Source organism: Heterocephalus glaber, unplaced genomic scaffold (genome assembly GCF_053883595.1).
Source record: "Heterocephalus glaber isolate CG9 unplaced genomic scaffold, H.glaber_assembly_v1.0 deba00000594, whole genome shotgun sequence".
Lineage (NCBI taxonomy): Eukaryota > Metazoa > Chordata > Mammalia > Rodentia > Bathyergidae > Heterocephalus > Heterocephalus glaber.
In genome coordinates, this window is record NW_028258151.1 from 20781021 (window position 1) to 20798650 (window position 17630).

General features: G+C 49.3%; 1 protein-coding gene across 12 annotated transcripts in view; it reads right to left on the reverse strand.

Annotated features, from left to right (window-relative positions):
• Positions 1 to 16699, reverse strand: part of Kcnq1 (potassium voltage-gated channel subfamily Q member 1) — a 360400-nt gene extending 343701 nt beyond the window's left edge. For 4 of the 12 annotated variants that reach the window (XM_087205496.1, XM_013074820.3, XM_021264427.2 and 1 more), the window contains exon 1: positions 16219 to 16696. In XM_087205496.1, coding sequence (XP_087061622.1) covers positions 16219 to 16607 — 389 coding nt within the window. In that variant the 5' untranslated portion in view covers positions 16608 to 16696. Of the gene's footprint in view, positions 1 to 16218 lie in introns of all 12 variants that reach the window. The other 8 variants (XM_013074819.3, XM_087205498.1, XM_021264425.2 and 5 more) reach the window with 6 other exon arrangements.
• Between the last annotated feature and the right edge of the window lie 931 nt (positions 16700 to 17630).

Below are 17630 nucleotides of genomic sequence, written 5' to 3' on the forward strand. Positions count from 1 at the left end.
AAAGGCTGGCCAAGGCCATTCCCACTGAAGACCCTCTCCAGAACATCCCTCTCAGGACAGCAAGGGGCTGGCCAGTGTGCCTAGTGAATGATGGAGCTGCTTACATCTATCCATCTCTCCATCACCACCCATCTACCCATCTGTTTCTCCACTCATTCATATGCCCATTTCCCCATACAGTACCCACCTATTTATCTATCCTTCCACCCACCCATTCTCCCTCCTTCTACCCACCCACCAACCTATCTATTCATCTCTCTATCACCCACCCAACCCATCCCTCACTTCCTCCACGTATCTATCCCCCTTCCAGGGCACCTACTGCAGGATAACGTGGCTCTGTATGCTGCCTGAACATGCAGGCTCACTCTAGATCCTTCAGCATCCCTGAGTGGAGATGCAATGCCAGAATGCAGCTCCAGAGAAGCAAGGTGACAACCTCAGCCACACATACACTCTGTGTGCCAATGCCAGGCCCCTTCTGAGGTAAGGCTTGTCCTACTCCTAGATACAGCCAGAAAGCCAAGGGCCTGCAGGAGCACCTGTGAGGGGTGAGGGACTCCAAGCAACAGGATTCTTTCCACTGAGCCCCCCATTTACCGGGGGAGGTAGGCACTATGTTCACTCAGAGAGACACAGACTAGCAGTACAGCTCACACTACCCTGTGACCACCATGCCTGTCTGCTGCCTAGGAAATCAGGCCATTCTGTGGCCCTGCAGGCCTACTCCCCACTCAGCCCTATTGTTTCTCCACTGTGTGTGGGCCCTGCAAATGTGGAACTGGATACACCAAGGGGAGGGCCTCCTGGGTGCTCAGCAGTCACAGCCCTTCTGGGCAAAGAGGGACTCTGAGCTTTGACCAGTGTGCTGGGGTGGGGCTGATGAGCTCAAAGGAAAAACAGTCATCCTTCAGACCAGGTATCAAATTTGTTTTGTCTGAAGGACTGCAAAACCCGCTGTGTGGCTAACCCCAAACTATGTACTTCTTCCGGCCTCCAGGTTCCCATGGGCGAGGAACAAATCCTTACCGATTCTTGCTAAACCAGTCCTCTGATCATACTTCAGATTTCAGCCACCTCAACTGTACTCAGGGAAGGAGAGTGAGTTGTGAGGAGGAACAGACCCCCTTGCTGTGATTTTGTTGGCCCCAAATCGTCCACTGTTGGGGCAAAGAACAAGAGCCTGCCCTTCCCAAGCCCTCTTGCCCATGCACTGGGAGACTGGAGGGGTGAGGTGGCCTCAGTGAATAGAAGCACAGCCACATGGCCAGCAATCATCCCGGGGCTGTGTTCCACCTGGGGATGAAACAGCAGGGTTTTTCCCAGGGCTGCTGGGCACCATGATGCCACATCCTGTCTCCATGGAAGGCTGAGGACAGAGTCTGACCCCCAACACATACCCCTAAAGGGACAAAAGCCACCTTGAGAACTGCTATAGTTCCTTGTTACCTGACAAGAGGTAGGGAATCTTGCCTGCTCCTTCTGAGCCCTGCAGTGAGAACCTCCAGCCTAGCAGGGGGGAGAGGGATGAAGGAGGGAGCAGAAGGGTCCCTGTCTGTCCTCTAAATACCCATCCCCATGGGCTCCCAGTCAGTGCAAGTTGGGAGGCAGCCTTCCCACTGCAAAAATCATCTACAAATAGAGTTGCTGGACCATGGTTTTTGGGACTTGAGGGACAATGGGGAGGGAAGGGGCATCGTCTGCCATCCAAGCCCCTTCAAGCCCCTGGTATGCAAGTTGGACATACGGGTCTGAAGCTTCAGGGTGAGGGTGCACCAGGACATCTAAACAGCCAGAATTTGATGGCTGTTCCAAGTCCTGAGTGAGGCCATATCTCCATGGGCCTCAAGCAGGGCCCAGTCCGAGTACACAGCCCTCCAAAGCCTACCTACCAACCCCTCCAACTCATCTGCCTTAACCCTGAGTTCTGCCTCAGCACACTGGCCTCCTCTTTGGGTCTATATCCACTTTGCCCCCATCATGCTCCCTCACGAGGCCTTCTCTGACTCCCCAGGATGTGGGATGTACCCGGCTTCCTCTAAGCACCCAGCTTGCTCCTCCTACCAGGTTCCTCCTGGGATCCCAACTGCCGCCACCACCCATCTCAGCCTGAGGTCAGGGACAATGTCATGTGCATCTTCCATCCCCAGAGCCAGCTCTTGGCAACAGAGTTCCTGGATACTGCATTCCAGAATCCAACTTCATGGGTCACAATGACCAGAGACCATGGTGTCCCCACCACCACACCGTCTCTCAGCTAAGGTTTCGGGATCAGCAGTGGGTTGAGCATTGGGCATAAACCCCAGTCTGTCTACTCTAGAGCCCCCTAAAGCTTCTGTCCCCAGAAAGGGCACAGGAGCCCTTCACAAAAGATCCTAACAGACCCAAATGCTCCTGGACTTGAGTCCAGCATGCACGGAAGAGGGCAATGATAGCACACACCAGGTGCATGACATTCAGTACAAGAAGGAACACATCACTGAACCATAAATAACTTAGACAATGGTTTTGGCAATTTGCTTAATCAGGCCCTAAGAAAGGATATCTGTTATAACTGGTGGTTATAATATGTTACGTTCTTAGACTCTTTCAATCTCTCTTTCCTCCCTCCTTCCCTCTCCTCTTTTATTTCTTGGTCATTCATGGAAGAACTCAGATCTTCTGTTCCTGGAGAGTGTCCCACAATTGGGATTTTGCAGATGGCATTCCCACGTGCCACTGAGCATGCTCCTCCGGCCCCAGTATATCTGGTAAGCTTGCATTTAGCTCCACAGACTTCATCATTCATTCATCTACACATCCAGGCAAGATGGGTTTATGGGCTGGATTAGTGCTCTTCCAGCCTGGGGCCCTGGAGGTCCAAGAGTCTCAAGCTGTGATGTTCAAACCCATGACCTCACCAGGACCCTGATAATGGTGAAGGTTTAACCTCAGTGTCACTTCTTTAGCATCAGCAGGGATCAGTGGGAATCCTGAAGAAAAACAAAACCTTATCTACCCTTTGGTTTCCCTGGTTACAGGCACCCTGGAAACTCAGGACAGATGTCCATTAGGTTCTCTGTTTATTCACCTGGGCTCAAGATCATGAGCTGTCTCCCTGTTAATTTCCAAAGATGATGGGCAGTCTTGTCCTTTAGTCTCAAGATGAATGCAGGATTTGATCCACAATGTGTTTTGATGCACTTCGGCTGCTACCTCCTGCCAGGAGGCTCTCCTTGCTACATCTGCAGCAAGAGCTTACCAGGTTGTCCCAGCTCCTTGTGACATGGTCCCATGGCCCCACTGAGCACTCATCATTCCCTGCCTCTGCCAGGATGGATGTTCCAGGTTTCACCTGTGCATCTACTGTGGATCTGGGCTCAGCCATTTCTGTTGCAATGTAAAAGGACACTTTAAGGCCACAGTCTGGGGACTGGGAGCTCCTAGCTACTACACAGTTCTTGTTTCTAGGCCTTACCAGTAAACAGAGAAGTGTTTTTAAAATACATTAATCATGAATGCATACTGACACTTACTCAAATGAGGGTTGGAAGGGTTCAGTTTAACCTCATCTAACATATTCCTTCTCCTCACCATTACCACCTTAGCTCACAACACTGCCAATTACTCACCTTAACCCACAATTCCCACTCAGCAGTTTTAGAATGATACAACAAATACTAGCACAGCTGTGACACAGTCACTGATAGCAATTCTACTCATCTTTAACATACCTCTAAGGATATGTCACCTGAAATAAGTCCTTTCTGCATGGTTAGTTTACTAAGTCAATATTCATTTTTAGGCTCATTTGCTTCATTTTGAATCTGGGGAACTTTTTCTAGTTAAGATTTACTTAGGGATTTTGAATTAAAAGATTAGGGTCTGCTTCTTATTTAAAACAATGTAAGCTTTTTATGTGGTTCCAAAGTCAGATTTATAAAATATCATTATAGATTAGATCTAGAATGTACCCGCAAAGACTCAAGGATTCAGATGTGGGGTTTTTTGGAAAGTGATTGGGTCATGGGGTGCTATACTTATCACTGGATTAATCTGATGAGTAGAAGCTGAATGTGCTATTGGGAGGTGGAGCCTGGTTAGAAGAGGTGGGTCACTGGGAGTGTGACCTGGGTGTGTTCTTGCCCTCAGCTCTTCCCTTCTCTGCTTCCTGACTGCCATGAGTGGAGAAGCTTTCCTCTACCATATTTCTGCTTTGGAGCTAGCCAACCATGGACTGAACTCTCTGAAATTGTGAGCCAAATAAACCTCTCTTCCTTTAAGTTACAGGTATTGGGTATTTTGTGCCAGTCTCAGGAAAGTACTAATGCAGGTACAATCAGAGAAATTAAGATTTCATACATCTCCTCCATGCTCTTTGAATTTTTTTTTAAGCTTTGGATCTCCCTTCCATTGCTTTAGTTTTAGGATGGATGTCTTTGTATCCTCTTCCTTAATAGATGAAAAGTAACCATTATACTTCTATCCACTATTCTTTTTTCCACTTAAAAATTCTCCTGGTAACCACCCATAGCAGCACAGAGATCTTATGCATTCTTGGTATGGCTACATAGTATTCCATACATGGGTAATTCAATCATTCTCCTACAATGGGCCTTAAGATCTTCCCAGTCTTCCCAATTACAAACAGTTTTCCTGAACTACCTCATGCCCATGTCTTTTCTGTATTTTCTGGCACTGTCAAAACAGGTTGTGGGAAGTGGGCTGCTGGGTCACAGGCAAACACATCCAGAATTCTGCTAGCTGTTACCCAGTCAGTCCCCTCCTCACAGTCTACTGCTGTGCACACCTAGCAGCATTGGTATTTCTGCAGTCTGGGCACTCCAGTGAAGTTTCCAGCCATACTTCTCTCACCAGAAGTGGAGCTGATGCTTTCTCCCACAAGTAAGGGCCACCCTGGTGGTCAATCGTCCTGTGAGCAGTGTGTGTGCACGTCTCTTACTCATCTCCCCTGGGATTGTTGGCTTTATTTTTTGTAGTTTTTAGGAGCTCTTTCACATTATATATTAACTCTTAGAGACACCTTGGAACCATCCACAGTCTGCCACCTGTCTGTCTGTCCTGAAGGTGGGAGTGGCACACAAACACCGGTGCCTTCTTCTGTAGTCAAATTGTGTATGTCCATTCCTCGATGCATCTTGCCCTGGCTTCATAGGAAAGCTTTAACCACACATGAGGTTAAAGACTTCCTTGTTTGCTTCTGGTACTTGAGCAGCTTTCTGACCCACTTGGAATTTTATCTCCATGTGCCATGTGACATATGTGCCTCATCTCATCCTTTCACACACAGCCATCCAACCATCTGGCATCACACATGCAGTCTGTATCTTCCCACTGATTGTATATGCTGCATATATATTTTTGTAATTTAAAACTTTTAAAGATTCTGTTCTGCTTATTATCTGCCTGTCCATATGCCAACTCAATGTTATTTTAATTACCAAAGCTTTGTGTTTTGTCATATTTTGATGTATTGCAACCAAGAGCACACACATGACTTTACAAAAGAGCAGGTGGAGATACGGACTAAAATGCTAAGCCCACACCCTGTCAAGAGCAGATGCTCCAAAAGCATGATTCCTGGGGCTGCTCAGACAGAGCCCGAGATCCTCTGGGCCTCCTCTGCCAGGTAGGAGCATTTCTGAGAGTGAACCGCTGGGGAGGGAGGACTGTCTCTCTCAGTGAGAGCTCCAGAGCTGTGGATGCTGTGAACAGGATGAGGAGGTATCTCTGGCCCAGAGGGAGAAGGTCCCAGTTCATCTGGATAGTCTCCATAAGAAGGAGTGGTCCCGGGCCTGAGGGGAGTGGGGGGTGTCAAGGTCTCTGTGCAGTGGGCCTACCTTTCATTCTTGCTTTCTGAATCTCTCCAGGTCTCTGCACAAAGCCAGTGCAGTGAGAAGGTGCTCAGGAGAACTGTTCTAAGCAGTCTTTACATTCCCCCAAGAGCACACTTTAGGGAAGAAGGAGAGAAGGATGCCCATCCTTGGGAGACATAGAGGGGAGGGCCAGAGCCCTGCTCCCCAGTGAACTCATACTCTGAGTGGGGGAGACCAGGAGTATGCCCACTGCCCAGACACGGGGGCAAGGCAAGCACTTAGCAGGTGGGAAGAGGTGGTCATCAGGGGTGCTTTCTGGGGGCTGCAGATAGAGGGCCAGGTAGGAGTGATGTGCCTACAGGATACACCACTAGCAGAAAGTCTTTTTCCACCAAAGTCATGCTATAAAATGGTACGGGCGATTGACCCACCAAATGCATAAACATCAGTGTGCAGACACAGGAAACATGAAAACACAAGGTAACATGATGCCTCTAGAGGAACTCAAAACTCTCCAGCAAAAGATCCCAGAGAAAAGGAAACTGATAAACTTCCTCACAAGGAACTCAAATAGTGACTGTTAAAGAAACTTAACAAAATGCAAGAGAATACAGGCAGACTGTTTGACACAATAGGAAGACAATTCATGATCCAATAGAGAAATTCAGTAGAGACAGTGATCATAAAAAAAAACAACAGGTATCTTGGAGGGAAAAAACCCAAAAAATTAAATTTTAAAATACAATTGAGAGCCTCAACAGCAGAACAGGTCAGTCAGAAGAAAGAACTTCCGGGCTTGAAGACAAGTCTTTCAACAAAAAAAAGACACACAAAAAGAAAATAAATACAAAGCCTTCAATATTTACAGGACACTTAAGTAAATAAACAATTGAATAATGGGTATTCATTAAGAGAATAGGAGAAAGGCATAGAAATTCAAGAAAATACTCAAAAATAACAATTACTAAAATTTCTCCAAGCCCTGGAAAAGATACAGACATACAGGTCTACAAAGATCAAAGGACTCCTAGTAGATTCAAGTAAAACAGATATTTTCTAAAACATATTATAATCAAATTGTCAAAAGTACAAGACAAAGAGAGAATTCTAAAAACAGCAAAAGAGAAGCTTCAGGTTGCAGGGAATCCTTACCGAACTAATAGCAGACTTCTCAAGAGAAACCTTACAGGCCAGGAAATAATAGAATGATATACTGAAAGTCCTGAAAGAAAAAAAAAACTGCCAACCAAGAATACCCAGCAAAACTGTCCTTCAGAAATGAAGGAGAAATAAAGTCTTCTTAGAACAAACAAAAAGCAAAAACTGAAAATTTCCCCCTGTGGTTCTAGAAATTGAACTCAGGTCTTTGCACTGAGCTACATCCTCATTTTTAAATTTTTTAAATTTTGAGACAGGGTCTCATTAAGTCATTAAGTCCCCCAGGCTAGGCTTGAACTTCCTCAGCCTTCCCTAGTGCTGAGATTACAGATGTGTGCCATCATGCCCGGCTTGATCATAACTTGTGTGTGTGTGTGTGTTACTGGGGACTGAACACAGGGCCTTCACACTGAGATATATCCCTGGCCCTTTAATTTTTTATTTTGAGACAGGGTCTTGCTAAATCACTAAATTACCCAGGCTGGGCTCCAACTTGCCTCATCCTCCCATAGTTCTGGGATTACCTCCAGCTAAATTTAAAAAATGCATCACCAGCAGATTGGCTCTAAGAGAAATGCTTAAGGGAGCCCTACACTAGAAACAAAAGGACAAGTACTATCATGAAAACATGCAAATGTACAAAACTCACTAGTAGAGAAGATACACAAAAGAAAAAAAGAAGCGAACCTTATCAGTACAGAAAACCACCAAACCTCAGAGATAAACAACTAGAATGGAAGGAACAAAGGATTTACAAAACAATTAGGGAAAAAAATTAACAAAATTACAGAAATAGGTCTTTACTTATTAATAATATTTAATTAAAATGGATTAAATTCCTCAATTAAAAATATATGGATGGATTTAAAGAAAATATTTTTATAAAGGCCCAATGATAAGCTGCCTGCAGGAAACTCACTTCACCAGTAAAGACAAACATGTTTTGAAGGTGAAGGGCTGGAAAAATATATTCTATTGTAAATAGAAACCAAAAACAAGCAGGAGTTTGCTCACATCTGGTAAAATAAGACTTTAAATAAAAAACTTATACAGAGACAAAGACAGTCACTACATAATGATAAAGGGATCAAGTCAAGAAGAAATAACAATGATAAAGATATCTGCACCCAATGCTGGAGTGCCCAATTATATAAAGCAAAGATTATTAGAGCTAAAAGGAGAAATACTTTAATATGATAATAGTGGGAGACTTCAACACCCCACTTGCATCAGTAGATAGAGCATCAAGGAAAAAAATTAACAAAGAAACATTGGAGTTAAATTCTACTACAGGCCAAACAGACCTAACAAGCATCTACAAAACATTTCATCCAACAGTTGCAGAATACACATTCTTCTCATCAGTACATGAAACATTCTTCAGGATAGAGCATAGGTTAGGCCACAAGACAAGTCTCAAAAAATTCAAAAAATGGAAATCTGAGAATGTATCTTCTCTGTCAACCATGGGAAGAAACTTGAAATCAACAAAAGGAATTTTAGAAATTGTAAACATTTTTTAAAAGAAATTGTAAAAATACATAGAAAAAAATTAAACAACTCATATAGGGCTTGCAAAGAGAAAAGGTCAAATTATCCCTATTTGCAGATGACTTATTTTATATATAGAAAAACTTAAGAGACTTGACCCCAAAAAACTGTTGGAACTTATAATCAAATTCAGTGAAATTACAGGATGAATAATTAAAATACAAAATCAGTAGCCTTTTTATATGTCCATCATAAAATTCTGAGAAATGAAGAAAGCATTCCTATTCACAAAAGCTACATAAATTTAAATACCAAGGAATAAACTTAACCAAAGAGGTGAATAATCTCTACAATGAAAATTATAAATTGAAAAGAAATTGAAAAGGACTCAAAAATGGAAAGGCATGCTATGTTCATGGATTAGACAAATTAATATTGTTAAAATGTCTGTACTGCCCAAAGCAATCTGTAGACTCAATAAAATTCCTATCAAAATATCAGTGACATTGTTCATAGAACTAAAAATCTTATGGAACCATAAGTGACACTAAATAACCAAGGCGATCCTGAGTAAAAGAAAGAACAAAGCTGGAGACATTATAATAAATGATAGCAGAACATACTAAAGAGCTCTAGTAACCAAAACAAACAAACAAAAAAACAAAAAAACCATGGTACTGCCATAAAGACAGACATACAAACCAATGGAACAGTACTGAAAACCCAGAAATACATTCCTCTGTTTACAACCAACTGATTTTTCACAAAGGCAGCAAGAACAGATGTTGGAGAAAGAAAATTTTCTTTAATTAATGGTGCTGGGAAAACTAGATATTCACAGGCAGAAGAAATTAGATCCTTATTGCACTATATGCAAAAACCAACTCAAAATGGATCAACAACTTAAATGTAAGACAGAAACCTACAAAATTACTAAAAGAAAACATAGGGAGAAGGCTTCAGGACATTGGTCTGGGAAAGATTTTTGGCCAGCAAAAGCAGAAACTGAATAATTATATCAAACTAAAAAGCTCTATACTGCAAAGGACACAAACGGAGTGAAAAAAATGGTAAAAATATTTGCAAAGTATTCACCTGACAAAGGATTAATTTCCAGAATATAAAAGGAACTCGGCAGCAAAAATACAAATGATCTGATTTTTAAAATCAAAGTGAGTGACTTAAACACTTCTTGAAACAGGATATAAAAAGGGCCAACAAACATATGAAAAAGTGTTCAGTATCATTAACTAGGGAAATGCAAATCAAAATCACAATGAGATATCATCTTACCTCAGACTACTTATTGTCCAAAAAAGGCAAAAAACAGCATGCTGGAAAAGATGCAGAGAAAGGGGAACTCTCATACACTATTGGTGGGAATGTACACTACCACAACCATTATAGAAAATGGTATGGAAATTCCTCAAAAAACTGGAAACAGAACTACCGTACAACCCAGTGATCCAACTTCTGGGTGCATATCCAAAGGAATTGAAATCAGCGTGTGAAAGAGACATGTGGACTTGTTTCTTGCAGCACTGTTCACAACAGCCAAGGCATGGAATCAACCTAGGTGCCCACTGACGAATGAGTGGATAAAGAAAATATGATATACTGTATATGTACAATAGAATATTATTCTGTCATAGAAGGAAAGAAATCCTTTCATTTGCAGCAACATGGAACTGGAGAGCATTATGTTCAGTGAAATAAATCAGGAACAGAAAGAGACAAGTACCGCACCTTCTCACTCACATACGGAAGCTAAAAATTGAATCCCAAAGAATTGGAGAGTAGTGGTTACAGAGCCTGGGAATGGTGAGGGGAAGGGGATGGGGAGAGGATGGTCAATGGTATCAGGTGCAGCTGGACAGGAAGGGTAACTTCTAATGTTCTACAGCTCAATAGACCAACCATGGTTGATAACTGAGTATTTATTTCAAAACAGCCAGTGGAGAAGACTTTGAATGTTCCCAACACAAAGCAATGATAAATGTCTGAGGTGATGGAAATGCCAGTTACTCTGATCTGAGTATTACATGTTGCATATTTGTCACACTGTACCCCATAAATATGCATTATTATTGTGTCAGTTAAAATTTTTATAAACACATATATATGTAACTCTTCACAGAAGTGCAGCCAGGTGGACAGACATGCAGACCTGCAGGTTGTCCCTGCAGAAGACCATGTTTCTGCAGATGGGCCCAGTTACCACTCTAGGATACACCGCCTTCCAGACCCTTCTGGATGCACCACTCTGATGGGGTCTGCTAAGCCCCCCACACCCTGAAACAAACCTGGGATGAGGTAGGGGGGTCAGGAGTTGAGTGGACACCGGGTCCCACTGTGAACCTGCTGCTCCCCCTGCCAGGCGATCTCTAAGGCAGAAGCCCCCCAACCACAACTCGGCTCCTGCCTACTGCTTTCCCAGGCTCAGGAATGCTTCTGGATAAAAATATCCTCAGGCAGATGTCATCAAGCCCGCCTGTCTGTGGAGCATGGAGCTGCTGGGCAGCAAGCCTGAGGGCCACAGTCCAGGGCACTATATAGGGGTAGGGAAAGGAGGGAAAGTGGGAAGAAGGGGAAGGAGAGCCACTTTCAGACAGATCCAGGTGGCACTGCCTGCCATGTAGACACTCAATTGCCCAGGAGCACTGGGGCGCATACAACACCCAGAGTGCTGAGCTGCCAGGGCAAGGTGGAAGGCTTCCTGGAGGAAGTAGCCTCCACACTGACCCTCAGCTGTAGCTCTGGGCAGCTGGGCTTCAGGAAGAGGAAGCAACCAGATCAAAGGGTCCTGAGGGTTGGTCCCCCACTCCCAGGTAGGCACTGAGGACCAGCTTCACCAGCCATGATTGTACTGGAGTGCCTGGGCTGAGCTCCATGCACCATCCTAAGGAGGTAGCTATTACCTGCCAGGGAGCTTTTTTGTCTCTCCTTCTAGGACAAACAACAACCTCTGTACCTCACATGGCCAATGCCACCACAAGGTCAACATTATGACCCCCATCAAGGAAGGACAGTAGGATATGGAGGAGGCCTGGAGGCCCAGGCTTTTGGAATGGAATGTGGGGAAGGAGCTAGGCAGCCTAGGTGTACATAGCTATGTGGCCTTAGGCAGGTAACCTACCTCCTCTGAGCCCCAGGGTTCCTGACAGCACAGTGTATATGGTCCCCCTTGGCGAAGCAGTGAACCATGTTCCAGACTCTGGCCCTATTGTACCCCCTCCAGCCCTCACCAAAGCCTTGTGTAGGCCCAGTGGCCCCTGTGCCAGCCAGTACCCATACAGGGACCAGAGAAGGGAGGTGGGCCTGGTGATGGAAGACAAACTATCCACGGAGGCCAGGTTTTCTCACATGCTCAGAAGCACATGTAAACTTGGGTCCTTTTGTGTCACTGTGATCAGCAACTGACACCAGGATGGCCACGGTCTCCTCCCCACTGGCCCTGGCAACCATGTTCACCTTGCCCTCAGAAACTGGGATGTCTCCTGATCGGCATGGCCAGGAGGATGAGGTGAAGGACACAGCTGGCTCCACCCATGTGCCAAATGCTGAGCACTGAGGTGGGGGGGTGGCACTATGCCCATTCTGTTTGGCGCCAAGCCCAGCATGGCCACAGAATCCCCCATGCCTGCCCCTGGTGCCATGGAGCCTTCCCTTCTGCAGCCAAGTCCACAGGGCCTGAGTAGAAGTGGCAGCGGAGGTAGCACTCACGTCTCATTCTCCCCATCAGAAGCAGAAACAAGGCACCCGCACGTGCAAGCTTCCGGAAGTACCTCTGCAGCCTCAGCCCAGGACTGACCACCTACAACCTATCTTGGCTACACACCTTTCCTGCCCCCTGGGCCTGCCACACCTTTTGGAGATCTGGTCCCCAACTTTCAGCACCCTGCAGCAAGGTGTTCTCCCAGACTAGCACTCTCATGGCAGAAGGGGGTTTGAATCGTAGGAAGTCACCCAGGAGCCAACAGCTGGCTCAAAATGGCAAGGCTGGAAAGGGTTGTGGGGCCAATCTGGATCCATTTCCCAGATGAGGGGGATGGGTGGCAGAGGGAGGCAGGGAGGCCCTGCCCAAAGCCATATCAGAAGCAGGCTGAGCAGGTGCACATGAGACCAGAACTGCTCATCTCCACCAGGGTTGTGCAGAGGGTCTCAGACTAGCAATCCCAGCCCCCAGGAGCAGTGGGAGGCAGACTCGAGAGCTGTCACCTGCTGGCCAGTCCTCCCTGGGAAAATTGTGCACTGTTTGAGGAGTGCTGATCACACTGGCAGGATGCGGAGCATGGAAGAGAAAATCCAGCTTTGCAAGGGAGGATTCTGGACTGAGCCCCTGTAGAAGCAGGGAGATCAGCTGCCGGGGAAGACCTGGCCCCACTTTTACTCTAGCACCACAGGTAGGCAGCACTCCTGCCTGGCTTCTGCTGCTCCCAATACTACCACTGAGCCTGACCTGAGGCAGCAGGTCCCCATTGTCCCCAACTGCAGGCCTCTGTACAGGCTGGAGAGGCCCTCTTGAGTTTTGCTACCACCTGGACCAAATGTTGGTCTTGGCATAAAAAATGTCTGTGGCCACCCAATCAACATCAGGCCATGGTGAGGTCCTCAACCTATGGCAGCAGTGTCTCCAAAAACATGGGGCTGTGTCTGAAGTGAGCAGAGGGATCTCAGGACAGCCAGAGGATGAGCCCAAGGGACAAGACCCCAGAGGAGTTGGCCTGGGGAGAAGATCCAAAAGGAAACCTCAGTTTTGCATGGAATCCAGGTTTTGAAGAAGACAGAGGGAGAGGGACCTCACCACCAGATCACCCCCATCCTGCAGACCCAGTCCTGTACTCTCCAACCTCCTGTCTAGCTCCGTTCTCAGTTCTGCATGATAACTGTCAGGTGGCCACTCAGAACACAAATGCCAGTGCCTGGGAGGGGATGGGTACTGATAGCCACAGTCAGGGAGATGCGGCCTCTGCTTTCAGAAAGGCGGCCCAACCAGCTGAGGCACCCACCAGCCCTGGACCCAAGCTCCATCAATGATTAACACGCTGCAAGGTGCTGACAAAAGCCACTGCAAAGTTCTCAAGAGCCTGAGAAAGCCAGGGCTGTGGGAGGTGAGGACAGAAGTGCTGAGTCAGCCAGGTTTGGGTTCAAGAGCTGGGGAGGGAGGCAGTCTCCACTCACTTGGGGCCCCTCCCTAAAATCCCTCTTCTCAGTCATAGCTAGGATCTCCAAGCATCTTGACATTCAGAGTAGATGCTGGCTGGACAGCTGTGTGTGACCCATCAGGAAGGTGGCTAGGAGTCTGGGGTTCAGTATGTGCTGCCCAGATCCCCTGTGCCCTCAGCTAGAATGGGAACACAAGGAGATCCATGGAGGGGGTGAGGGGGTCAGGAAGCCCAAGCAGGCAAGGTCAGTGCCCAGGCACTGCATCCTGCCCTCTGACCCTGGCTGGCATGGAAGGCCAGAGCGACACAGGAAGGCCACTCTCTTTAGGTCAGAGCAGGGGTTCCCTGAGAAGGGGACAGGATGTCCTGGCCTGCTTCCCCAGTTGCATATGGGAAGGCATGTCCTCAGCCTGTAGGACACTGGCTCCCACCTCAAGCTCCAGCACATCAGGGCTAGGAAAACATATTTCCTCCCGGTTCACAATCCATCTTACCAAGAACAGAGCTTACTCTCTGCCACTATCTCATCTGTCACTTGTAGGGTTTTGTTTTTTGGGTTTTTTTGGTACCGGGGATCAAACTCGGGACCCTGCGTTTTCGAGGCAGGAGGCAGAACCACTGAGCTAAATCGCCAGCCCTCATCTGTCACTTCTTCAGCCCCATTTCATGAGGCTGCTGCCAGGCTCCAGCCCCTCTGCACTTCTAACTCCAGGTCAGGCTTGAGTGGCCCATTCCAAGGGCCTATGCCACCTCCTGGAGGGATTAGGGTGAGAAGGCCGCTTCCTAGGCCTCAGGTCACATGCTCTGCCCAGCCAAGGTCCACCTGCAGCCACACCCCACATGGGCTGGGGGGTTCATGACCACTCCCTAGGGCCAGCCACACCTCCCACAGGATCAGGGCCCCTGAGCTGGAGCCCCCACAGCTACCTCCCAGAAGCATCCCTTCCTCACATACTTCCACATCAGAGAACCATTCAGCCACCATCCCCAGAAGCTGCCTAGCCCTGCCGGCTCTCAGGGAAGCTGGACACAGGGAATTCTGCTGAGCAAACTTCTGAGGGCTGAACAATCCAAACCCAGAAGAAAGCTCAATGTAAGCAGACACTTCCTCTGGGGTGAAGCAAGCCTCTTCCTCCACCCAGGCAGCAGCTGGAGCTCAGAGGATGCTCACCCTCCAGCCTGTGTCCCCAGAATGCCACTGAGCAGATGTCTGGAGGCACCTCACCTTGGCAAGTGGGGCTCCTGGACAGAGGTAACAGGGCAGGGTCTTCTCCAGCATCTAGTACAGTTTGGGGTCCAGCAGGTGACTGCTGGAAAGCAGTTGGCCCTCAGGCACAGCGGCACCCATAAGCCTGGGATTTGCTGGTTGTTTACACAGCAGGACCAGACTCTGGTGGGGTCCCTTGGGGGTCACTGCACATGAATATTCTGCAAACTCACGACAAGCCACTACTGCTGCACCCAGAGGCACAGCCTTCCTCTCCCATCAAGCCACCACAGCTCACACACCCTCTGATATTTCAGGGGTGGGTCAGGGGGTAGGAAAGAGACCTCAAGACCACAGCCAGCCTGTCTCTGGGGACAGCATGCCCTGAGACTTGCCCTTTCTGCCATGGAAGCCCAGCATCTCTCTGCATGGTGGGCCTACCTGCCTGAGCCTGACTCCTGCTGTTCTCCTTGGGACCCTGGTGTCAGTGACAAGTAGAAATAAACAGGACTTTAGATGCCCTGCCAGCCCTGTTGGCAGAGATGGATACACCCAAGCAGTGGGAAGCCACAGGAAGCCACCCCACGCAGCCCCACAGCATGGGAATTCCTGAGCAGACTCACAGGCGAGAGGTTGGCACAATATCAAGCAGGCATGGCTGGGCAGCCAGGAAGCAGGGCCACAGGGTGGCGGGAAAGGCAGCAAGGAGGGCAGCCTGACCCTTCCTGGAGGCTACTTCCTGTGCCCCGTCCTTGAGGAATCAAGTACCCTGCTCGCTCAGGCACGGCTTTGGGAATGGGAACCACCTGGCGGCAGCGCAGGCCGGATGCTGCACTGTGCTTGGTCCTGGAAAACACCTGCCTTTGACTGACGCCTGAAGTTACCCTCATTCTCCGCAGGGCCCAGGTTTTCATTAGCTCAGGTTAACACAGGCCAGGGAACACGAGCACACCTGCCACTTTGCCCTGGATAGATCCCTATCCTGAAGAGTCCCCCAGACTAGACCTGCCCAGGTGACTTCTCACTCCTGGGACTCCTGCCACTGCACCCAAGGGCAAGCTCCCCCAGCTCTCTTCTTTTCCCAGAAGTATTAACACCCAGACAGCCCTCCGGGGGGGCGGGGGGGAGTGGAGCCAACTTCTGGGCTGGGGCAGCTCCTCCCCGGCTGTCTCCCCCTCCGCATGCCTGGGCAGGACCTGTGGTCAGCTTCCCACCCCAGCCACAGAAACGTCCCTGAACTCCAAGCGAGAGGCGTCCAGTCTAGTTGCTGATGCCCCCATGAACCCCTCCTCGCCTCCTGGTTGCCCAGGTCTCCGCTGCAGCGGGTGGCCCGTGTGGCCCAGGCACAAGGCTCCCGCCCCAGCCCCGCGGCGATACTCACACGGCAAAGTGGTAGACGAAGCACTTCCAGCCTGTGGGGCGCTCGAGGAAGTTGTAGACGCGGCCCTGGATGTGGGTGCGCGCGAGCAGCGGACGGCGCGCGCTGTAGATAGAGACGCGTGGATCGAGGCTCACCGGCGGCCGCGGGCCGAGATCCAGGCCGGCAGGGGGCGCGGCAGGGGACACTGGGGGCGCGGGAGACCCGGGGCTCAGGGCGCCGGGAGGCGCGACGGGCGCGTAGAGAGTGCCGCCCGCTGGGCCACCCTCAGCCAACTCTAGAGAGAAGGGGCACTTCTTGGCCAAGCCGGCGCTGCCCCGCCGGGAGCCCAGCAGGCGGCCCCAGCCCCCGAGCTTCCTCTCAGTCCTGGGCGGGGAGGAGGCCGCGGCCATAGCGTGGAAAAGGCCGACCGGGGTGGCGGCACCGCAAGCTGCGGCGAAGGCAGGCGCCGGTGCACAGTGAGGGCTGCAGCGGCCGCCAGCCCCGAGGGTGGGGACGGGGGCGGGGACGGAGGGGGCGGGGGCCGCTAGCCGGTCCCTAAGGGACAGCAGGCCCCGCCCTGATCACGCGCCCCGCCCCCGACCGCCCAGCGCTCCCTGGGCGCCACGGCCTGCGCCCACCTGCTCTCCCAACTCGAGTCTCTTGCTTGGCCGCTCCCCCACACACACCTGCTTGGCCCTGCAGGACTGGCGCCCACCTGTTCCTCCTCTTCCTTCCAAGCCCACCTGCTCTGCTCTGATCACGTGCACGTGCTTGCCTCCACTCCTTACACCTACCTGTTTTGCCCAACTCCTGGAGTCCCCAGCCAAGTTGGACAGGAAAGCTCTGGTCTGACAGGTGCCACCACCATTAACTGTATGGTCCGAGTGGTATAGGACGTGGCCATCAACTTTTTCACGATGCAAGCCCCTCTGAGGGCAGAATAAAAGACATAAGAGAGGAGGGGCGCCCTGCAGCACATGCAGAACATCCTGGCCTCAGGATGAGGCTATGTGGAAGATTGAACACTCTCAGCGCCCCCTGGGTGCCCAGATGTGGATGCTGCTTGTGGGGAATGTGTTTGAGTCGCTTCCCACTAGGGCCATGGGACTGGGGAGGGGAGAAAGGATTGTCCAGGGATGGTCCTGCACAGCCCAGTAGGACCCTGCGGGGTTGCTAAGCATAGTAGACAGAGCCACTGGGTAGGTAAAGGGAGAATTGTTTGCACCCACCCAAGAACAAGAGAATGAATACTTCATCCTCCCTGCTCTTGGACCTGGGCTGACCTGTACTCTGAGATTTCCCTAGGTGGGAGATGGGTGTAGGAGTGAGTGATGAGGGCCTCAAGGTCTGGGCTGCTTCCTTATACTGTCCCAAGCTACACTGGTTTTGGGGGGAGGGGGCAGCAAACAGAAAAGACTCACCTACATGACATT